This window comes from Corythoichthys intestinalis, chromosome 2 (assembly GCF_030265065.1).
Source record: "Corythoichthys intestinalis isolate RoL2023-P3 chromosome 2, ASM3026506v1, whole genome shotgun sequence".
NCBI lineage: Eukaryota > Metazoa > Chordata > Actinopteri > Syngnathiformes > Syngnathidae > Corythoichthys > Corythoichthys intestinalis.
Window position 1 is genome coordinate 15078368 of NC_080396.1, and position 25328 is coordinate 15103695.

At 40.9% G+C, this 25328-nt stretch overlaps 1 protein-coding gene across 4 annotated transcripts in view; it reads right to left on the reverse strand.

The window, feature by feature from the left end:
* Window positions 1–9147: 9147 nt before the first annotated feature.
* The window catches only part of raf1a (Raf-1 proto-oncogene, serine/threonine kinase a), a 37001-nt gene continuing 20820 nt past the window's right edge, over window positions 9148–25328 (reverse strand). The window contains exons 9-17 of one of the 4 annotated variants that reach the window (XM_057828461.1): window positions 25189–25304; window positions 24978–25095; window positions 24762–24846; window positions 21364–21540; window positions 21243–21289; window positions 21026–21144; window positions 20818–20949; window positions 12919–13053; window positions 9148–12837 (exon numbers count right to left, since the gene is read on the reverse strand). In XM_057828461.1, coding sequence (XP_057684444.1) covers window positions 12697–12837; window positions 12919–13053; window positions 20818–20949; window positions 21026–21144; window positions 21243–21289; window positions 21364–21540; window positions 24762–24846; window positions 24978–25095; window positions 25189–25304 — 1070 coding nt within the window. In that variant the 3' untranslated portion in view covers window positions 9148–12696. The remainder of the gene's footprint in view (window positions 12838–12918; window positions 13054–20817; window positions 20950–21025; window positions 21145–21242; window positions 21290–21363; window positions 21541–24761; window positions 24847–24977; window positions 25096–25188; window positions 25305–25328) is intronic. The other 3 variants (XM_057828441.1, XM_057828468.1, XM_057828451.1) reach the window with 3 other exon arrangements.

Consider the following 25328-nt stretch of genomic DNA (forward strand, 5'->3'; position numbering starts at 1 on the left):
TGGTATAGAGTGAAGAGTTTAAATTTTAAAATTAAAATAAGATCCTGTCAGACACATATCAATGAGAATCCGGCTAATTGTAGGGGCAAGAATAATTGAACAACTAAAATAGCATGGAGAAAAAAAAGACGTTCTGAGCATTTACAGTGATCCCTCGCTACTTTGCGCTTTAAACTGCATGCTTCAAACTTTGCGCCCTCAGTACATCACAGATTTATTTTTTTCAATTTAAAAAAAAAAAAAACACACAAGAAAAAAAAAAAAAACAGTTGAACTGTCCTGAGCCAATCGTGTAGTCTCACTCTCCTCCTTGCCTCCCTCTTCCTGGTCTTTTTGGTCAGGCAGTGAGTGCACTGGAGTTGCTTAATAAAGTTAACAATGATCGACAGACATTGATGTTTCATGTTGCCGGAGAACCGAGCTTCAAAGCGCCGCATGCGTCAATCATCGTTTAACTTGTTAAACTCTTGCTGTGGCAACTCATTGTAAGTGAACAGCTTTGATTTGAGTGGACTCACTCTTTGAAGCATTTGATAAAGCCAAGCATTTTTCACTTTAATCCCTGTTTAAAAATAACTTGGTGGGACAGTCACATGTTTAAAACTTATCAAAATTATTACATTTGAAGTGTTTAAAAACCATTTATTAAAATATACACTCATCGGCCACTTTATTAGGTACACCTGTCCAACTGCTCGTTAACACTTAATTTCTAATCAGCCAATTACATGGCGGCAACTCAATGCATTTAGGTATGTAGACATGGTTTAAGACAATCTCCTGCAGTTCATACCGAGCATCAGTATGGGGAAGAAAGGTGATTTGAGTGACTTTGAACGTGGCATGGTTGTTGGTGCCAGAAGGGCTGGTCTGAGTATTTCAGAAACTGCTGATCTACTGGGATTTTCACGCACAACCATCTCTAGGGTTTACAGAGAATGGTCCGAAAAAGAAAAAATATCCAGTGAGCGGCAGTTCTGTGGGCGGAAATGCCTTGTTGATGCCAGAGGTCAGAGGAGAATGGCCTGACTGGTTCGAGCTGATAGAAAGGCAACAGTGACTCAAATAACCATCCGTTACAACCAAGGTAGGCAGAAGAGCATCTCTGAACGCACAGTACGTCTAACTTTGAGGCAGATGGGCTACAGCAGCACAAGACCACACCGGGTGCCACTCCATTCAGCTAAGAACAGGAAACTGAGGCTACAATTTGCACAAGCTCATCGAAATTGGACAATAGAAGATTGGAAAAACGTTGCCTGGTCTGACGAGTCTCGATTTCTGCTGCGACATTCGGATGGTAGGGTCAGAATTTGGCGTCAACAACATGAAAACATGGATCCATCCTGCCTTGTATCAACGGTTCAGGCTGCTGGTGGTGTTGTAATGGTGTGGGGAATATTTTCTTGGCACTCTTTGGGCCCCTTGGTACCAATTGAGCATCATTGGAACGCCACAGCCTACTTGAATATTGTTGCTGACCATGCCCATCCCTTTATGACCACAATGTACCCAACTTCTGATGGCTACTTTCAGCAGGATAATGCGCCATGTCATAAAGCTGGAATCATCTCAGACTGGTTTCTTGAACATGACAATGAGGTCACTGTACTCAAATGGCCTCCACAGTCACCAGATCTCAATCCAATAGAGCATCTTTGGGATGTGGTGGAACGGGAGATTCGCATCATGGAAGTGCAGCCGACAAATCTGCACCAACTGTGTGATGTCATCATGTCAATATGGACCAAACTCTCTGAGGAATGCTTCCAGCACCTTGTTGAATCTATGCCACGAAGAATTGAGGCAGTTCTGAAGGCAAAAGGGGGTCCAACCCGTTACTAGCATGGTGTACCCAATAAAGTGGCCGGTGAGTGTATATACATAAAAGTTTTTTTTATCTTTTTTATTTTTTATTATACTTTGGGTAAAAAAAAAAAAAAAAAAAAGAGAACAAACATGTCTTACATACAGTATGTACATATCTCTTTCCAATGCTAAACACACACAAAAGGGGGTGGGGGGACTACTTGGCGGTTTTTCACTTATCGCGGTGGGTTCTGGTCCCCATTAACCGCGAAAAACGAAGGATCACTATAATACAAATTGTCCTGCAAAGCTGAGAAACTTTTATCAAATGTATGCAATATTATCTTTAGAAAATATTTGAAACCAAAGTCACATTTAATATGTGATTAAAGCGTATACATAGCTTCTAAACTTTGACACCAGAACACTATACATGCGTTAATATAGTTTGTGATGGAAGGACTCCTTTCATACCACTTATAGATTGTCAAGAAGGCAAAAATAGTAAACAATAAAACTACTATGATCAGCGTTAATCATCTAAAAATGCATCTAATAGTTGACATTTTAAACCAATATTTATTTAATTTCACTTGTTCAGGATTCGTGTGGGTAATTGTAGGTCGTGTTGTTGTTTTGTGATAAAAGAAACTATTTAAACTGCAAAAAAACTCAAAATAAAGCCCCCAAAGTATTCAAACTGAGGAGCCTAATATTGCAGAACTCACGGACCAGCTGTCTACCACAGAGAACACTGTAATTAACACGTTTAATAGCTCTGATCATTAATTACTATTGGCAGCAAGCACTTCATGTGGTTGAGAAAAGCGCTTTCTCTGTTAGCGACTTAAAATTAAAAACATTCAACAGCCTTTGGAAAAAAAGAGAAACCTGCTGCCACCTGCTGGTAAATTCGAAACAAACGACCTGTATCAGCCTGGTTACATAATGAAGCTCAATGGCTGGACTATTGCACTGTACAATACTGTATTGTCAACTCTTTAAATTCACAGCATATTTGACGTCACCCAAGTGTGTGATGCCCACTTGGCCTGGTGGTCAAATAAGCCCTGCAGAGGTCAAAGAGTGAAACAATAGCAAACTGTTCTATCTATGTGGGGGAAAATGAGTCACACCAAATGATGTAAATAGCTTACTGTGATTTCTAGTTTTTCAGTGCAGAAATCATAGTTTGTTATTTTTTTGGGTTTTTTTGTATGTATGAGTTTAATCACTGTAAAGCAATACTGTATGCTATATTGCTGTACAGACTGCTACATAGAAGACCTGGATACTTTGTATCCCAAAAGGTTATCGAAATGCCCCTGAGCATTCACAGTCATTCGGTCTTGATTTTCAGGGCATTTACAGTTGACTTGCTGTTCATTTTAGGGCATTTACATATCATTTCCTGTTGAGTTTAAGTCACTGCCTATTCATTTGGGTGATGCCCTGGTCATTTCCTGTTCTGTAACTCAAAATAAACAGGAAGTGACTCATAAAATACCCCAAAATCAACAAGAAGTAACTGAAAATCAGCAAGTAAATGACCTTAAATGGCCCAAAATTACCTCATTGCCTGCCATTGGCTGCCACTGATGGCCATAGACGTTCAATGCGTTTGAAGTGGGAGGGGATTCGTTCATTCGCTGCCACCCTCCCAGTTCAAATGGATTGGACGTCTACAAGTGATAAACTCATTCCAATTCACAGCACAAGCTTGTTTTTCTGTTTATTAGTTGTTTGTAGAATATCCTAGAATGATTTCCTGACCAATGTATCGCTAATCGTTGTATCGCCATATCGTCAGATTTTGGTTATCGTGAGCTTTGTATCGCAAATCGTATCATATCGTGAGGTACCAAGAGGTTCCCACTCCTACCTATCATGTTGACATTTTTTTAAATATAATATTGTTAGGGAAGTGATGCAACAAAAGTGATAAATACCTATGTTATTTATGGATAAATACAGTGTTACATCATGATACGATATCTGAATGCAAAAGTATCCTTGCTCATTTGATTTAGCATGACCACAGGTCACCAGAAATTTGTTGTGATGTCATGTTTATGCATTTTCGTTGTTAACTCATTGGCTGTCATTGACGGCACTAGACGTCCAACCCATTTGAAGTGGGAAGGCCCTTTCAGTTCAAATGGAGGTCTTCTAGTGATAAACTAATCCGTGGATGGGTGCATCTTTGCCAGAGGAAGAACAAATTATAGTTGAGTCACTCGCTGCCATTACCGCCACTAGACGTCAAATCTAAAGATGTCCGATCATGTCATTTTCAAAGTATCGGAATCGGCAAAAAAATATCGGACATGCCTTTTTTAATATATATATATATTTTAATTAATTTGTTTTCTAATTAAATTTAACGTTACAGACAAAATGTCTTACACTCATCCAGGGTCTTTAGTTTTGGCTTAAAGTAGAGTTATCAAATTTATCGCATTAACGGCGGTAATTAATTTTTTAAAATGAATCACGTTAAAGTATTTAACGCAAATAACGCATGCGCTGCACGACCCACTCACGCATTATCGCGTTTAATCTATAATGGCGCCGTTTTACCTATATATAGAGCCAAAAGGCAGCGTAAAATGAGTAGAGTGAATTTTGGCAGCCTTTACAGCCTTTTTTTTAATTGGCTAAAGCCTAACAATACCTCTCTCAACAATTAGAAATGTCGTGGGAAGCAATGTGGGAAAGGTAGTAGATGATCTTTTTCTTAACACCCTATGTTATTTCCCAACACAGAGAAGATATATCAATTGGTGCCACTACGCACAGTCATGGTTGCACTTCCCATCAGCCATCAGGCATTTAGGCAGAACAGTTAAATGGATACAGTATCATTTCCTGAAAGCTGAACAAATACACAAGATGGCAATATTTAGTCACAATATACAAAGTCACATTTATCCTTTAAGAATTACAAGTCTTTCTATCCGTGGATCCCTCTCACAGAAAGAATGTTAATAACGTAAATGCCATCTTGAGGACTTATTGTCATAATAAACAAATACAGTACTTATGTACTGTATGTTGAATGTATATATTCGTCCGAGTTTTATTCATTTTTTTCTTAATGCATTGCCAAAATGTATATGATCGGGAAAAATTATCGGGAATGATTGGAATTGAATCGGGAGCAAAAAAAAAACAAAAAAAAAGCAATCGGATCAGGAACTATCGGGATCGGCAGATACTCAAACTAAAACGATCATGATCGGATCGGGAGCAAAAAAACATGATCAGAACAACACTAGACTCAAATCCATTTGAAATGGGAGGGCTGCCTAATCCTTCCACTTCAAAAAGATTGGACGTCTATCAGTGATAAAAACTCAATATAGAGTGATATGAAAAAGTATCTGAACCTTTAGGAATTTCTCACATTTCTGCATAAAATCACCATCAAATGTGACCTGATCTTTGTCAAAATCACACAGATGAAAAAACTGTCTGCTTTTAATTAAAACCACCCAAACATTTATAGGTTTTCATATTTTAATGAGGATAGCATGCAAATAATGACACAAGGTGGGAATAAGTAAGTGAACCCTCTGCCTAAGGAGACTTAAAGAGCAAGTAAAACCAATTTTTTACCAAACAATTTAAGTCAGGTGCATGCCCAATCACTGATGAGTGGATTAAAGCTGCCCTGCCCACTATAAAACACACACCTGGTAAGAATTGTCTTGATGAGCAGCATTGTCTGATGTGCATCATGGCTCGGTCAAAAGAGCTGTCTGAAGACTTGCCATCAAGGATTGTTGATTTGTATAAAACTGGGAAAGGATACAAAACCAATTCAAAGTCTGGATGTTGCTTCTCTCCCAAGGAGTGGTCGTCCACCAGAAATAACACTAAGAGTTCAGCGCAGAATACTCAGAGAGGTAAAAAAAGAACCCTAGAGTGTCTGCTAAAGACTTACAGAAATAACTGGCACAGTCCAACATCTCTGTGCACACATTAACTATATGTAAAACTATGGCCAAGAATGGTGTTCATGGTAGGACTCCACGGAGGAAGCCATTGCTGTCTTAAAAAACATTGTTGCTCGTTTGATGTTCGCAAAAAGGCACTTGGACACTCCACAGTTTTGAAAAAAATATTTTGTGGACTGATGAAACCAAAGTTGAATTCTTCAGGAGTAACACACAACATAATGTGTGGAGGAAAAATGGAACAGCTCACCAACATCAACACCTCATCCCCCGCGTGAAGCATAGTGGAGGAAGCATCATGATTTGGGGCTGTTTTGCTACCTCAGGGCCTGTATAACTAGCAATCATTAATGGAAGAATGAATTCAAACGTTTATCATGATGATTTCCAGGAAAACCTGAGGCCGTCTGTCAGACAGTTGAGGCTAAAAAGAGGATGGCACACATAAGTAAATCAACTTCAGAATGGTTTGAGAAGAACAAAATGCACATTCTGGAGTGGCCTACTCAAAGTTCAGACTTGAACCCCATTGAGATGCTGTGGCATGGCCTAAAGACATCCCAGGAATCTGATTGAGCTACAGTAGTTTTTTGAGAGAAGAATGGGCTAAGATTAGTCCTGATCGATGTGCCAGACTGATCTGCAGCTACAATGAGCGTGAGTTATTGGGCGTGGGGGGGCACAAAATTATAAAAGTGATGCTTCACTCACTCATTTTCCTCTTTGTCATTGTTTGCACTATATCCTCATTAAACTATGAAAACCTAAAAATGTTTGGGTGGTTTTAGTTAAAGCAGACACATTTTTCATCTGTGTGATTTTGATAAAGATCAGATCACACTTGATTTTATGCACAAATGTGAGAAATTCCAAAAGGTTCAGATACTTTTTCATACCACTGTAGTTTAAATAGGTTTAAATGCCAAATGATTGGAAGTCGATCGTCTTCAATGGTACTGTTAGAACAACTGTTTTTCGATGTAGTATTAAAAATGGTATTGAGTATTTTAGTGTCGATATTGAGCTGAAAATGTATCGTGACAACAGTAGCAGATATACTTATCATAAGCCATTTCAGTATCTGTAGTCACTGATCGTGTTGCATTAGTGAGTCATGAAAGCCACACCAATGCACTAAATATTATGTATAACATTTGGCCGCGGTTTCTTTCTTTATGGCGAGTCAGCGTGGCTCCTCGAAATGCAGAAATAGAACATTAACTAAAAGGACAGGCTTTATGGGTGTGGGCCAGTTATAGCGCTAGACCACACCACCTTGGATGACATCAGGCGATGGCTTTTAGTAGACGAGGTTCAAATTAGATCACCATTCGTTTTGAGCTAAAAACAGTTTGAGAGGCTGACATCTATTTCCAAAAATAAAATGATAAAACTTCAACATAGAAAAGGATGGATTCATACTTGTGTATTTACAGCACTATACTACAGAAAATTGATTTACCAGCCGCATTGATGAAATTTTGATCACCCGAAGCAAATTATATCTTAAATACCGTATTGGCCCGAATATAAGACAGCCCTAATTATAAGACGACCCCCTTTTTCAAGACTCAAGTTTGAAAAAGACTTTTTGAACACCAAATTTTTATACAGAAAATAATTACAGTACATCCGAAACAAATGATTATAACAATATATTTGAGAGAAAAAGCATGTTATTTTGCCTCATTCAAATCTTAATATCTGAACATTTGAATATGTAAACTAAAGTGCAATCACATTCGTAAATGAATGGCTTCTGGTTTTTGAAATGTAAATAAACCAATCTATTGTGATAAAACTACAAAATTGCAATAACTGCATTAACCATCAAAGTGAAGTCTAACTATCTGTAGTCTTAAAACAAATCTGAATAAGGAAAAACATTGCAATAAAAATTGCAAACTGGTTAAACTTGAGAGTAGCTGAGATCTGTCATGACAAAACATCGCTTCAATGATATCTGGCGCCATCGAGCGTCGTGAATGGGGAGAATAGCTGAGATCTGTCATGACAGAACATCGCTTCAATGATATCTGGCGCCATCTAGCGTCGTGAATGGGTATAATGTCTAGACCGCGAATATACGACGACCCCCTCTTTTTCAGTCTTATTTCAATGCAAAAAAATAGCGTCTCATTTTCGGGCCAATACGGTATTCTTTGCAGTCAAAAATGGCACCAGGTGTGCTAAAGGTTTAAATTAGGAGTGGGAACCTCTTGGTACCTCACAATACGATTTGCGATACAAAGCTCACGATAACGATGATCTGACGATATGGCGATACGATTATCGATACATTGGTCAGGAAATTTTCTCTGGGATATTCCATAAACAACTTATAAACAGATAAACAAGCTTCTGCTGTGAATTGGAATGAGTTCATCACTAGTAGACGTCCAATCCATTTGAACTGGGAGGGTGGCAGCGAATGAACATTCGTTCATTCGCTGCCATCCCTCCCACTTCAAACGGATTGAACGTCTATGGCGGTCGGTGGCAGCCAATGCCAGGCAATTAGGCAATTTTGGCCCGTTTACGGTAATTTACCTGTTGATTTTCAGTTACTTCTTGTTGATTTTGGGATATTTTAGGGGTCTCTTCCTGTTTATTTTGAGTTACAGAACAGGAAGTGACCTGGGCATCACCCAAATGAATAGGCAGTGACTTAAACTCAACAGGAAATGACCTGTAAATGCCCTAAAATGAACAGCAAGTGACCTGTAAATGCCCTGAAAATCGGACAGAATGACTGTGAATGCTCTGGTTTCGAATGAATGAACGTTCACAGTCTAAATGGCTTCAATGCAGCCTTAGAGTTAACTGAGACACTATTATGGTGGAAGATTTTGGTAGCAACTTGTTTGTTCTTTTTTTTTTTTTTTTTAAGGCATTGACACCTTTTTTAAACGATATCTCGTTTCTTGGCAGGAGCATATCGATAACCTTTTGAGATACAAAGTATCACGATTAGGGCTGTCAAAATTATTACGTTAACGGGCGGTAACTAATTGTTTAATTAATCACGTTAAAATATTTGACGCATTTAATGCACACGCCCCGCTCAAACAGATTAAAATGACAGCACAGTGTCATGTCCACTTGTTACTTGTGTTTTTGGGTGTTTTGTCGCCTTCTGCTGGCGCTTGGGTGCGACTGATTTTATGGGTTTCAGCACCATGAGCATTGTGTAATTACTGACATCAACAATGGCGAGCACCTAGTTTATTTTTTGATTGAAAATTTTACAAAATTTATTAAAATGAATACATTAAGAGGGGCTTTTATATAAAATTTCTATAACTTGTACTAACATTTATCTTTTAAGAACTGCAAGTCTTTCTATCCATGGATCGCTTTAACAGAACGTTAATAATATTAATGCCATCTTGATTTATTGTTATAATAAACAAATACAGTACTTATGTACCGTATGTTGAATGTATATATCCATCTTGTGTCTTATCTTTCCATTCCAACAATAATTTATAGAAAAATATGGCATATTTTATAGATGGTTTGAATTGCGATTAATTACGATTAGGGTTGTTCCGATCATGTTTTTTTGCTCCCGATCCGATCCCGATCGTTTTAGTTTGAGTATCTGCCGATCCCGATATTTCCCGATCCGATTGCTTTTTTTGCTCCCGTTTCAATTCCAATCATTCCCGATAATTTTTCCCGATCATATACATTTTGGCAATGCATTAAGAAAAAAAATGATTAAAACTCAATTCAATTGCTCCAAGTATCTTATTTTATTGTCCAACATGACATTGTCCCACTGCTTTGGATCAAAACAAAGCTTATCAGCACTGTGCCATAAAATATGTAAACAATAAACATGTTAAATAAACAGTTTTTTTCGGTGCCACACTTTGTGAGTGCCACAATAAATGGCAAGGGAGAATGTTTGTTGTTATTATGAACCAATCTTTAAACCAAAACTAAAGACTCTGGATGAGTGTAAGACATTTTGTCTGTAACGTTAAATACAATTAGAAAACGATTTAATTTAAATATATATATATATATATATATATTAAAAAAAGGCAAGTCCGATATTTTTTTGCCAATTCCGATAATTTGAAAATTACGTGATGACCTGATCGATCGGGACATCTCTAATTACGATTAATTAATTTTTAAGCTGTGATTAACTCGATTAAAAATTTTAATCATTTGACAGCCCTAATCACGATATGTCACCATTTCGATATTTTGTCACACCCCTAGTTTAAATCATTTTTTTTTTCAAGTGGTTGTCTCTCACTGTCCAAACAATCAATGCAGCTACTTAATGACAGTAAAATTCGCACTAGTGTTGGATGTTTACACAAAAACAAAACTCCTGTATTTCCACCACGTGTCTCCCTGGTGGGGTTTTTTGTTGTTCCATCAAGTTGAATCCCTCGTGTCCGAATTGGATTCCGTTGAGGTTACACCACTTTGCTAGCGCCACAGTAAACATCACACTGCACCACCAAGACTTAACAAGAACATGTGGGATTTAACTTTAGTGAACAAGAAAACTGCTGAATTCATTACCTTTTAAAATACACATATTAAAAAAAAAAAAAAAAATGTTTGGTAAAGAATTTAACTTAATTTTATTAAAATAGGGAAGACATCTTTCTTTCCAAGTTGACATTAAAACATTGACCTGCTGAATAAGACATAATAGACAAATTAGTTTCCAAATCACTTCAAATATTCAAAATGTCCAGCTCTTGCAGCAAGTGGCAAGAACATGTGGACAGATGAGAATCTGTTGTCGAGCATGTCAAAGGAACCAACTGCTTTTGCCATAATGTGCAAACTCATCACCTTCCATCGTTACCTGTGCTCATTGACAGGCTTTAGTCGCGTCAGTGTGACTTGTAAATTAAATGAATACAAACAAAAGATGACCAAGACAAAAAAAAAAAAAAAAAAAAAAACATTTCCCATACCTACTCCATTATCTTTCAAAAACAATGAGAAAACAAAAACAGTTAAAAAAAAAACAAACAAAAAAAACATACATTTTTGCAGGTGAAAATGCAACACTATTGAGCTTCCTTCAATGTCCATTTGTCATTTTAGGTAAATACGCGTGCATATATTTACAAAGAGGCACTTGCATACAGCTATCGTGCAGCCATAGGGTAGGCTGTGCTTCTACCCTTTTCATAAATTTGTAAAAGCTTTCAATGCTATCCTATCATATTGATTAACAATGTTTTCAAGAATTGTACAGTGGGGCAAATAAGTATTTAGTCAATCATTAATTGTGCAAGTCCTCCCACTTGAAAATATTAGAGAGGCCTGTAATTGTCAACATGGGTAAACCTCAACCGTGAGAAACAGAATGTGGGGAAAAAAAACCAGAAAATCACATTGTTTGATTTTTAAAGAATTTATTTGCAAATCATGGTGGAAAATAAGTATTTGGTCAATACCAAAAGTTCATCTCAATATTTTGTTATGTACCCTTTGTTGGCAATAATGGAGGCCAAATGTTTTCTGTAACTCTTCACAAGCTTTTCAGACACTGTTTCTGGTATTTTGGCCCATTCCTCCATACAGATCTCCTCTAGAGCAGTGATGTTTTGGGGCTGTCGTTGGGCAACACGGACTTTCAACTCCCTCTGCAGATTTTCTATGGGGTTGAGATCTGGAGACTGGCTGGGCCACTCCAGGACCTTGAAATGCTTCTTACAAAGCCACTACTTTGTTGCCCTGGCTGTGTGTTTGGGATCATTGTCATGCTGAAAGACCCAGCCACGTCTCATCTTCAATGCCCTTGCTGATGGAAGGAGATTTTCACTCAAAATCTCTCGATACATGGCGCCATTCATTTTTTCCTTTACACAGATCAGTCGTCCTGGTCCCTTTGCAGAAAAACAGCCCCAAAGCATGATGTTTCCACCCCCATGCCTCACAGTGGGTATGGTGTTCTTCGGATGCAATTCAGTATTCTTTCTCCTCCAAACACAAGAACGTGTGTTTCTACCAAAAACTTTTATTTTGGTTTCATCTGACCATAAGACATTCTCCCAGTCCTCTTCTGGATCATCCAAATGCTCTCTAGCGCACCGCAGCCGGGCCTGGACGTATACTTTCTTCAGCAGGGGGACACATCTGGCAGTGCAGGATTTGAGTCCCTGGCGGCGCATTGTGTTACTGATAGTAGCCTTTGTTACTGTGGTCCAATCTCTCTGTAGGTCATTCACTAAGTCCCCCCGTGTGGTTCTGGGATTTTTGCTCACCGTTCTTGTTATCATTTTGACGCCACGGGTAAAGATCTTGCATGGAGCGATAGATCGAGGGAGATTATCAGTGGTCTTGTATGTCTTACATTTTCTAATAACTACTCCCACAGTTGATTTCTTTACACCAAGCGTTTTACTTATTGAAGATTCAGTCTTCCCAGCCTGGTGCAGGTCTAAAATTTTGTCTCTGGTGTCCTTCGACAGCTCTTTGGTCTTGGCCATAGTGGAGTTTGGAGTGTGACTGACTGAGATTGTGGACAGGTGTCTTTTATACCGATAATGAGTCAAAACAGGTGCCATTAATACAGGTAACGAGTGGACCCTCGTCAGAAGAAGTCAGACCTTTTTGACAGCCAAAAATCTTGCTTGTTTGTAGGTGACCAAATACTTATTTTCCCACTCTAATTTGGAAATAAATTCTTTAAAAAAAATCAAAAAATGTGATTTTCTGGGGTTTTTTTCACATTATGTCTCCCATGGTTGAGGTTTTCCCATGTTGACAATTACAGGCCTCTCTAATCTTTCAAGTAGGAGAAGTTGCATAATTAGTGGTTGACTAAATACTTATCTGCCCCACTGTATATTTTGTGGTACTCAGTGTAGTGAGCATTGCACTGATTGGTTCCAAGGAGAGGGACATTGGTGGGACAGTAAAGGACGGAGATGTGTAGTTTTTAAAAAACAGGCAGTCTGGTGGAGGTCAGAGTACAAGCGTTGATATCCTCGGTATGAGAGGCTCTGTGCAGAGAAGGTTCTGAGGCACTGTGGTTTATCTTAGGCAAGGCGTGTTGAAGAAGCTCGATAGAGGACAGGATCTTGTATGTATACATACAAAAATAAATTAAACCAGTTGGACCTTTGAATTTGTAGTTAGACAGGAAAAAAACAAAACTTACCTGTGGGAAGAGAGGCCTTTCATCCTTTGATTTCTTAATGCAGTCAGCGACCAACCTCTTCATGGCTTTGGGACAGTTCTTGTAGAGTTTACTGAGATCAGGTGACAGATAGCCCCGTCCCACCATGAAGATGATCTGAAAGGGAGGAGAAAATAAAGTTAACGCTTGGGAAGTTATAAACGCGAAGGTATATTTTAAATAGGAGTGGGAACCTCTTGGTACCTCACGATACGATACGATTTGCGATACAAAGGTCACGATAACGATCTGACGACATGGCGATACAACGATTATCGATACATTGGTCAGGAAATCATTCTAGGATATTCTACAAAGAACTAATAAACAGAAAAACAAGCTTCTGCTGTGAATACGAATGAGTATCACTAGTAGACGTCCAATCTATTTGAAGGGGGAGGGTGGCAACGTTCATTCGCTGTCATCCCTCCCACTTCAAACGGATTGAACGTCTTTGGCGGTCGGTGGCAGCCAATGAGGTAATTTTGGGCCATTTAAGGTCATTTACCTGTTGATTTTCAGTTACTTCCTGTTGATTTTGGGGTATTTTATGGGTCACTTCCTGTTTATTTTGAGTTACAGAACAGGAAGTAACCTGGGAATCACCCAAATGAATAGGCAGTGACTCAAACTCAACAGGAAATGACCAGTAAATGCCCTAAAATGAACAGCAAGTGACCTGTAAATGCCGTGAAAATTGGACAGAATGACTGAACGCTCTGGTTTCGAATGAACGAACGTTCCCTGTCAAAATGGATTGGGCGTTAAGCACCGTCAATGCAGTCTTAGAGTTAATTGAGACACTATTATGGTGGAAGATTTTGATAGCAACTTGTTGGTTCATTTTTATTTATTTTTTTTTTAGACATTGACACCGTTTTAAAACGATATTTCGATTCTTGGCAGGAGCATATCGATAACCTTTTGAGATACAAAGTATCACGATATGTCACCATTTCGATATATTGTCACACCCCTAATTTTAAAGTCCACGATAATACCTGTTTAAAGCATATAATACCGAAATGCAACATTGAAAATTTAGATTACCGTATTTTTTCGGACTATAAGTCACACCAGCTCAAAAAATGCGCAATGAAGAGGAAAAAAAAAACATACAAGTCGTACCGGAGTATAAGTCGCATTTTTGGGGGAAATGTACCGTATTTTTCTGACTATAAGTCGCAGTTTTTTTTTTTCATAGTTTGGCTGGGGTGCTACTTATACTTATGTGTGAAATTATTAACACATTATGATATCATTTCACATGTTATTTTGGTGTTTTGGAGTGACACTGAAGGTTTGGTAAACGTTTTAGCATGTCCTTTATGCTATAGTAATCTGAATAACTTAATAGCATTGGCCACGTTCGCGTTCTGCCTTTGGCAATGTGTGTTCAATTGTTTTATTGACTTTTTTATATTGAAATGCATGCTTTTAGTTTGTGGCGCTTTCACGCCCACGTGGGGGCGCACTTGCACTTGTTTACGTGAAGAAGAGCGCTCACACGCCAGAAGAACCGACAGCTACGTAGCTCTGACTGAGTGAGCGAGTTAGCGAGAGAGAAACACTGCTGCGAACCTACGTTCATTGTTTATGCTTGTAAAATATCTCTACAGAGGACGGAGTGTATCATCTTTTCTGTTGTTGTTGTGTGTTTTCCACCCACGATCGGACAGAGCCAGTTGTGTGGTTGTTTGAACGATGCGCTAATGCTAGCGAACGCATACTAACCGTTTGTGTCATGTCATTGCTGAAAAAGCACCTAATTATCATTTATTTACGTCGATGCGAACCTGTTTGGTATCGAGGACGAAATTGATTCAGCAAATTATACGGACGTCCAGCATCGTCATTTGGGAGTTTAGCCCGCTGAATAGCCAGGACTGAGCCGTAGCGTCCTGGTGAGGACAGTATATTCGCATTTTGTTGTTCATGCACTGCACACTGTACACTTATTCAGCATGTTGTTCTCTATTGGATTTCTATACTAAATTGCCTTTCAAGATGACATGTCTGTTCTATGTGTTGGCTTTTATCAAGTAAATTTCCCCCAAAAATGCGACTTATACTCCGGTGCAACTTGTATATGTTTTTTTTCTCTTCGTTGGGCATTTTATGGCTGGTGCGACTAATACTCAGGTGCGACTTGTAGTCCGAAAAATACGGCAGTTGATAAAATCCAACACATAGAACAGATATGTCATCTTGAAAGGCAATTTAAAATAAAAATACAATAGAGAAAACATGCTGAATAAGTGTACTGTATGATAATGTTACATGGTCCATGAACAATGAAATGCGAATGTGCCCGGTATGTTAATGTAGCATAGCTATTAAGAGTTTTTCAGATAACTATAGCATGAAAAACATGCTAGTAAGTTTACCAAACCATCAGTGTCACTCCAAAACACCAAAATAACATGTGAAATGATATCATAATGTGTTAATAATTTCACACATAAGTCGCTCCAGAGTCAAAGTCGCACCCCCAGCCAAACTATGAGAAAAAACGACTTATAGTCTGAAAAATACGGTATTTAGGATCCTAAATTTATTTGAAAAAAACACACATAAGTATCAAAATATTTATGAATCGCAGGTTTGGGCATCAAACGTGCATGAGTGCGCATGTGCTCTTACTTAATGAGGGCGTATAAATCTATACATTTTGAAAGGAGCCAGACACGATTCAGGTCAAGTTGTGTGACCTGAGAAGGGACGTGAAACCATACGCGTCTGGAGTTGTATTACTGATTCTAAAGTTAGGTCAAGGGCTAGAGGGTGCAAATACACAAACACAGTCGCTTTCAGACAGCATGCCAGAGTTTTTTTTTTTTTTTTTTAATCATCTTCCCTCCTCAGCACACCTGGACCCAGTCAGGGGAGGACCACAGATTCGTTAAACTACTCAAATACCGTGTCAAACATATTTGGACGAGGGCTGTCAAACGGTTAAAATTTTTATTCAAGTTAATCAAAGCTTAAAAATCAATTAATCGTAATTAATTGCAATTCAAACCATCTTTAAAATATGCCATATTTTTCTGTAAATTATTGTTGGAATGGATAGATAAGACACAAGACTGATATATACATTCAATACACTGTACATAAGTACTGTATTTGTTTATTATAACAATAAATCCACAAGACGGCATTAACATTAACATTCTTTCTGTTGAAGGGATCCACAGATAGGAAGACTTGTAGTTCATAAAAGATAAATGTGAGTACAAGTTATAGTAATTTTATATTAAAACCCCTCTTAAAGTTTTCGTTTGAATACAATTTGTAAAATTTTCAATGAAAAAATCCCTGCCGTTCTTCCACAGTGTCTTTAACTACGTAGGGTAGTGATTGAAATACACACAAGGTGTCAATGGCCCATGGGCTCACCACCTGTGGGAAGGGCCAAAGGGGTCGGGTGCGTAGCAATTTGGGTGGCAGCCAAAGGCGGGGGCCTTGGCGGTCCGACCCCCGGCTACAGAAGCTAAGTCTTGGGACATGGAATGTCACCTCTCTGGCGGGGAAGGAGCCCGAGCTGGTGTGTGAGGCAGAGAAGTTCCAACTAGATATAGTTGGACTCTCCTCCACACACAGTTTGGGTTCTGATACCAGTCCTCTCGAGAGGGGTTGGACCCTCTTCCACTCTGGAGTTGCCCACGGTGAGAGGCGCCGAGCAGGTGTGGGCATACTTATTGCCCCCCGGCTTGGTGCCTGTACGCTGGGGTTTACCCCAGTAGACGAGAGGGTAGCCTCCCTCCGCCTTCGGGTGGGGGGGACGGGTCCTGACTGTTGTTTGTGCTTATGCACCAAATGGCAGTTCAGAGTACCCACCCTTTTTGGAGTCCTTGGAGGGTGTGCTGGAGAGTGCCCCCTCTGGGGACTCCCTCGTTCTGCTGGGGGACTTCAACGCTCACGTGGGCAATGACAGTGAGACCTGGAGGGGCGTGATTGGGAGGAACGGCCCCCCCGATCAGAACCCGAGCGGTGTTCTGTTATTGGACTTCTGTGCTCGTCACGGATTGTCCATAACGAACACCATGTTCAAACATAAGGGTGTCCATATGTGCACTTGGCACCAGGACACCCTAGGCCGCAGTTCGATGATCGACTTTGTGATCGTGTCATCGGACTTGCGGCCGCATGTTTTGGACACTCGGGTGAAGAGAGGGGCGGAGCTGTCAACTGATCACCACCTGGTGGTGTGTTGGCTCCGATGGTGGGGGAAGATGATGGTCAGACCTGGCAGGCCCAAACGTATTGTGAGGGTCTGCTGGGAACATCTGGCAGAATCCCCTGTCAGAAAGGGCTTCAACACCCACCTCCGGCAGAACTTCTCCCTTGTCCCGGGGGAGGTGGGGGACATTGAGTCCGAGTGGACCATGTTCCGCACCTCCATTGTTGAGGCGGCCGATCGGAGCTGTGGCCGTAAGGTGGTTGGTGCCTGTCGTGGCGGCAATCCCCGAACCCGCTGGTGGACACCTGGGGTAAGGGATGCCGTCAAGCTGAAGAAGGAGGCCTATCGGGCCTTTTTGGCCTGTGGGACTCCGGAGGCAGCTGACAGGTACCGGCTGGCCAAGCGGACTGCGGCTTCGGCGGTCGCCGAGGCAAAAACTCAGACATGGGAGGAGTTCGGTGAGGCCATGGAAAACGACTTCCGGACGGCTTCGAGGAAATTCTGGTCCACCATCCGGCGTCTGAGGAGAGGAAAGCAGTGCACCATTAACACTGTGTATAGTGAAGATGGTGTACTGCTGACCTCGACTCGGGACGTCGTGAGTCGGTGGGGAGAATACTTCGAAGCCCTCCTCAATTCCACCGACACGCCTTCCTTTGAGGAAGCAGAGTCTGGGGACTCTGAGGCTGGCTCTTCAATCTCTGGGGTTGAAGTCACTGAGGTGGTTGGTAAGCTCCTCGGTGGCAAGGCCCCGGGGGTAGATGAGATCCGCCCGGAGTTCCTAAAGGCTCTGGATGTTGTAGGGCTGTCATGGCTGACACGCCTCTACAACATCGCGTGGACATCGGGGACAGTGCCTCTGGATTGGCAGACCGGGGTGGTGGTCCCCCTTTTTAAAAAGGGGGACCGGAGGGTGTGTTCCAATTATAGAGGGATCACACTCCTCAGCCTCCCCGGTAAAGTCTATTCAGGGGTGCTGGAGAGGAGGGTCCGTCGGGAAGTCGAATCTCGGATTCAGGAGGAGCAGTGTGGTATTTGTCCCGGCCGTGGAACAGTGGACCAGCTCTACACCCTCGGCAGGATCCTCGAGGGTGCATGGGAGTTCGCTCAACCAGTCTACATGTGTTTTGTGGATTTGGAGAAGGCGTTCGACCGTGTGCCTCGGGGAGTCCTGTGGAGGATGCTGCGGGAGTACGGGGTACCGAGCCCCTTGGTAAGGGCTGTTCGGTCCCTGTACGACTGGTGTCAGAGTCTGGTCCGCATTGCCGGCAGTAAGTCGAATTCGTTCCCAGTGAGGATTGGACTCCGCCAAGGCTGCCCTTTGTCACCGATTCTGTTCAAAATTTTTATGGACAGAATTTCTAGGCGCAGCCGAAGCGTTGAGGGGGTCCGGTTTGGTGGCCTCAGCATCTCTTCTCTGCTTTTTGCAGATGATGTGGTGCTGTTGGCTTCATCAAGCCGTGACCTCCAACTCTCACTGGGGCGGTTTGCAGCCGAGTGTGAAGCGGTTGGGATGAAGATCAGCACCTCCGAATCCGAGACCATGGTCCTCAGCCGGAAAAGGGTGGCATGCCCTCTCCGGGTCGGGGATGAGATCCTGCCCCAAGTGGAGGAGTTCAAGTATCTTGGGGTCTTGTTCACGAGTGAGGGTAGGAGGGAGCGGGAGATTGACAGGCGGATCGGTGCAGTGTCTGCAGTGATGCGGACTCTGCACCGGTCCGTTGTGGTGAAGAAGGAGCTGAGCCAAAAGGCGAAGCTCTCGATTTACCGGTCGATCTACGTTCCTACCCACACCTATGGTCACGAGCTGTGGGTCGTGACCGAAAGAACAAGATCCCGGATACAAGCGGCCGAAATGAGTTTCCTCCGCAGGGTGTCTGGGCTCTCCCTTAGAGATCGGGTGAGAAGCTCGGTCATCGGGGAGGGGCTTGGTGTCGAGCCGCTACTCCTCCGCGTTGAGAGGAGCCAGTTGAGGTGGCTCGGGCATCTGGTTCGGATGCCTCCTGGACGCCTCTCCCTGGAGAGGTGTTCCAGGCATGTCCCACCGGCGGGAGGCCCCGGGGTCGACCCAGGACACGCTGGAGAGACTGTCGCTCGGCTGGCCTGGGAACGTCTTGGAATCCCGCCCGAGGAGCTGGCTGAAGTGGCTGGGGAGAGGGAAGTTTGGGCTTCCCTGCTGAAGCTGCTGCCCCCGCGACCAGACCCCGGAATAAGCGGAAGATAATGGATGGATGGATGGATGGATGGTGTCAATGGCAAGTTTTAAATTACTTAGAAATCAAGCCAATAAGTGTGTTTTGTCCCTCGACTGACGCTGTAGTTCCCAGTTTCCATTGTACTTCACGGTCATTTCAGTGCTGGCTTCACAATGTACGAGACCTCTGATAGTTTGTATATTGTGACTAAATATTGCCATCCAGTGTATTTGTTGAGCTTAACGAAATGTTTGAATAGAGTTTGACCAAAGTCTGAGTAAATTTTATGTGTATTTTGCATAGCTATTTTGATTGGGAATGCCAGTTCTCTTTGCATTGAGCGCTTTTCTTCTTGTGAACATTTTTTTTTTTTGAGAGATAGGAATATTATTTTTGTTGTGCTTTCACTAAATGATACTGTAGCGACTTAATTGGTCCGCCTAAATGCATGAAGGGTGGTTGAGCAACCATGACTGTCAGTGGTGGCTGCAAATGGTTTGTATATTGTGACTAAATATTGCCATCTAGTGTATTTGTTGAGCTTAACGAAATGTTTGAACAGAGTTTGACCAAAGTCTGAGTAGGTTTCATGTGTATTTTGCATAGCTATCTTGATTGGGAATGCCAGTTCTCTTTGCATTGAGCTCTTTTCTTTTTGTGAACATTATTTTTTTTGACAGATAAGAATATTATTTTTGTTGTGCTTCCACTAAATGATACTGTAGCGACTTAATTGGTCCGCCCAAATGCATGATGGGAAATTGGGCAACCATGACTGTCAGTGGTGGCTGCAAATGCTTTGTATAATGTGACTAAATATTGCCATCCAGTGTATTTGTTGAGCTAAATGAAATGTTTGAACAGAGTTTGACCAAAGTCTGAGTACGTTTTATGTGTATTTTGCATAGCTATTTTGATTGGGAATGAACTTTATTTTATTTTTTTTCCTGAGATAGGAATATTATTTTTGTTGTGCTTTCACTAAATGATACTTATGTTTGTTGTGAAGGAGTTGCCGAAGCTTAAGCCAATGAACGCCTGTGTCAACTCATGTTTCTCTACCTCTTAGCTCTCACTGTGTAAAAAACGGCGTCATTGTAATCTGTTTGAGGCAGTGCATGAGCGGGTCACTCCGCGCATGCCTTAAATGCGTCAAGTATTTTAACGTGATTAATTAAAAACATTAATTACCGCCCGTTAACGCGAAAAATTTGACAGCACTAATTTAGACATAATAAATTCATACAGCTTTAACAACACACAATGAGAAAACAAGGTTGACTTTTGTTCTGAGCTCTGTAAAGTCGTTTTTTTTTTAACCAGTAAAGTAATGCGCCACAAGTGTTGCATTATATTTTTTCCATTCAAAATGCTTAAAGTGACCTTCACTTATGTTAAAATCAGTTCCAAAATATTAATATGAGTGGGAGATGAGTGTCAGGTCAAAGAAAAACAGAGGCCAGAAAATTGCAAGCCCTCAGAACGGAGCAGCTAGATAGCTACCTGATCTCTGTTAGCTATCTGGGAGTACGGAAGCTCTCCTGTCATGAGCTCGAAAAGCACAATTCCATAGGAATAGACATCAGATTGGAAACTGTAGGGATTGTTATCCTGCATCCGTATGACTTCAGGAGCCTATCAAGAGACAACACATTTCTTGTAACAAATGTAAAGTTCATATATTTCTGTAAAAATTATCTTATTTACTGACCATCCAGAGAATAGACCCAGAAGGTTGCTCCACCTGATGCGAGCCGCTCCACCTGGCCTTTACCGTTGCGAGACCAAAGTCGCCAATTTTCACCGTGAGCCCTTCATGCAAAAAGATGTCTTCCCTGCTGTTAAGGATTCGTAACCCATGAGAAAATGCACATCTTGAGCAATAGTTAATCGTATTGGGACAAAGGCGTAGCTTTTCCGAAGGATACTGTTGGATTTCATGTCACGATGAATGATGTTCTTTGCATGTAGATAGCTGAAAAGGATAAAGTCTAATGAAATCAGTCATTTTAAGTTGGAATCAGACAAATATCGTTCTTTATGACCTACTCCATGCCCTGTGCCGTCTGTCTGGAGATGTCTATGAGCTGGATCATCTTGAAGTTTGTCTCCACGACATGAATGTGTTTGTAGAGGCTGCTGCCTTCGCACCACTGGGCCACAATGGCCAGGTTGTCCTTTGTCATGTAGCCCATAAACAATAGGATGTTGACATGTCTTGTTTTTCTGTGAGCAAAATCAGCAAAAAATAAGCTCAAACATTGCAACACTTAAGTCAAACTTTAGTGAACTATAATTGCAGTTTAATTTTAACTCAGTCCCAGGACATGTATATTATTCAGAGTTAGAGCATGGCGGTAAACCGAAAATTTACCGTTACCGAAATTCTTTGCGATGACTGACGTAATTTTAACCATGTCGGTAAGTTCCGTAATTTAATAAAACAAGAAAATATAGTCTTTTCATCCTGCTTTGACTCTGTGTTGTTCGACTATTTCATTCCCCTTTAAGAAAGCAGTCAGTGTGCTTACGTATGGAGTCACATGGTAATCAAAAAGCCAAACAAACAGAAGCCCGGTAGGCTAACGCTAGCGGCTAATGCTACAAGCAAACGTGAAGGGAGTGTGGCTTAAGGGAGGTTCGCCAAACTTTTACCCGACATTAAGTAGACTCTTGGCAGCATCCAGACGGGCTTTCCCCCGCTGTCCTCCCTTCTTCTCACGATTTCCGGAGAGGGTGATTTCAGTGCTTTCTACTGGTAGCCAGGCCACAGGCTAGCGCTAGCGGTTAACGCTACAAATGAACGTGATTGGGTCGAATAGCGGCGCTAACTAGGCCTGTCGCGATAACAAATTTTAGTGTGCGGTAATTATTCTCATAAATTATTGCGATATGCGATATTATTGCGCGCCCCCCCCCCATTTTTTTTTTTTTCATCCAATTTACAATAACACAGTGAGAATACAGGATATATTAATAGATCAAGTACACCCATTTAAACGCGATAAATATTTACTCTTAAATTCAAAAATACTTTTTAAGAAATCAGAACTAAAAACAATAGACCATGCCTCTTAAGTAAAAAAACAACAATATTGATACTGCACAGAAACAAAGAATAAATAAAATGTGTTTAAAAAAAAAAATTGCACTTAATAACTTAAGCATTTAGGCAAATGAAAAGTTTTCCCGTCATAGCTTCTGCAATGGTGTTCCATAGGGATGCAACGATACAGTTAAGTCATGGTTCGGTACAATTTTTGATACGGGGGACACGATTTTTGATCCGATTCAATACATTTAATGCTCTGTAAAAAAAAAAAAAAAAAAAATTTTTTTTTTTTTTTTTTTTTTTTGCTAACGAGCAAAAATTAAATTGCCATCATATAAACATGCATTTTAGTGCATAATATTTATGTGCTTACGTCTTATTGATGTGAAAAAAAAATTGTATAAAAGTGCTGAGAACAATCTTTACTGTTAGTAAAGTGAGGCAGGGCACACTGTTGATTGCTACAGCTCTCTTAGCAGCTAGGTTTACTACATGAGCAAGACATCCTATTTGTGGTCCGAATTCATCTGTGTCACGTACTGAATTAACAATATTTGCAACATTATCTAAAGTCACTGGTATGGATTGATTTCGCCTTCTTAACTTCCATTTAGTCATGACAGTTTAGAATTCATCGATGTAGTATATGGACTACGTGTCCCATAATCACTCTGGGCTCATGCAGCCAATGGCATGGGACTTAGCACATCTAGTTTGCCATTTCATGATATCTAGTGTGTGCGCGCATTAAAAAAGTTAGCAAGCGCCGCTGAAGTCACGTCTGCTCATTACTACACAACACCAGCATATAGGGTTGCCACCTTTCAGAAATAAGAAATATGGGACGCCCCCCTCGCGCCCAAAGCTGTACAGGCAGAGAAAAAAGGGACATCCCCAAAACTCCTAAAATGCATAGAAATGTATCCATTTACGTATATTCCATATTAGTTCAATAAGGAACGCAACATTTAATTCCCAATTTCGGAGCATTCCTTATTTCAAGGGACAGGTGGCAACCCTACCAGCATATGACAATCGACTTTCATAAACAGGACGAGTTTGAAGCAGCTGTTCGTTGACAAAGCGAGGTTGTTCGTTGTCAAAGCGAGGTTGTTTGTAGCAGCCAAGTCAGTAACAATGTTTTGGTGGACTTCGTTGTAAATATCCGGCGTTGTGCCGAAAAATAGCCGCCCCGCGTGAAATGTCACTCCTGACGGGAGCGCCCACATGTCAACAACACCCGCGCGCCATAGATGGTCCACAGTCACTCCGGAGCACTGACGCGGCTGGTATACGTTGAACAATAGGATATAATGGGAACGATTGGCTCCGGCGCTAGTTTTTGCCGGACCTGGAACGAAGATGCATTTTGCGCAGTTGTTAACGAGGAATCCGAACTTTTATCAGCACGTCTGCCGCACGCACGCACGTGCACGCGAGGCGATAAATCGTATTGGAAAAATTACTGCCTTCATTTTTATTTATCGCGCGATAAATGGAATTATTGCATATTGCGACAGGCTTAGCGCTAACCTTGTCGAAACGGCTGAATTTAATGAGTGGATTGGGCACGGACTGCATTTAGCAATTAGTATGTCGCGTTGTTTTGTGTATCTGTCTGGGTGTGATTTCTCTGATAGCTTTTGTGATGGTTAAGCATTCAGCATAAAGTACAAACTTATATCTGTATGTGCTTGCTTAATTCTGTGTCTTTACTGCCATCATAAAATCATAAATGTTTCATTTGCAGAAGATCAATATAGCTTTAATGTGTGTGTGTGTGTATGTCTGTGTGGGGGTTCATGTGTGCGTGCATGTATTAAAAAATGCACTGGGGGGAAAAAAAAAAACTGAAACCTTGAAGTAAACACTTATGTTGAGTAATTATGTCACAGCAGCCATTAACAATAAGTTGTCTTTTTGAAGTGTACTGTTCAAGCTGTAAGTCATTTGTGTTACAATGACATGTTTGCACAGGCATATTGATTTTGATATGATAGATGTACATTGTTCAAGCCATACAAGCTGTTATAAATGTTCATACTTGAATTCCTATTGTTGACCATTTTTTATATACTTAATGTTTAGACTGCATGTACAATTGTTAAATATATTAAATGGAAATCTGGTAAATAAATCAACGAGAAAGGCTTACTCTGTATTTCATGCAATGATTCTGATTTTCAACTTATATAACAGTCCGCTTGGGCGAATTTATCGTCATTCATCGTTATCGAGGTAAATCTGCTCAATTTACCGTGAGACGTGCTTAAGGCCATATCGCCCAGCCCTATTCAGAGTGTCGTGATAGTAAAATGTATATTTAAGACACCCATTAATGTCGATGGCAGCCAAAGAGTTAAAAATGCAATAAATAATGCTCTATTTTTCTTACCGTAAAACAGCTACTTCATTTCTAAATGCCTGTAACTGTTCTGGGGTTGGATTGGTCACCTTTAAAATCTTTACTGCTACATCACCTGTTAGAAAACAAACAAAAAAAGGCATTTGCTGTGAAGCTTATGATGCAACATATAGTAACAAAGGGAAAAAATGATCATTTGTTGAGCACTAGAATGAGCCCAGCCCTTTCTGCCCCCATCATTCCTACCATGCCATTTCCCTTTGTATACAGTTCCAAACGAGCCTGAACCAATGCGGGACTGAAGATACACCTCACTGGCTTCAATCTCCCAGTAGTAACTAGAATCCCGCTTTTCCCGAGGCCTCTGGGTGTTTACAAATCAAAAAAAGGTGCAAATGTTACTTAAAGCCATTGACTAAACACAAAAAAGCTCAGAAGGGCAAAGGAAAAAAATTACAATTTTATTCTTCTCCTGAGTATTGAAGGATGTAGCCCTCTCTCGGTGGGCAGGTGCAGGGGTTTTGGCTTGCAATTGGGACCATCCTGTTGGACTCTGGCTGGGTGAGCTCCTAGCTGGAGGAAGGATTGCGGTGAATT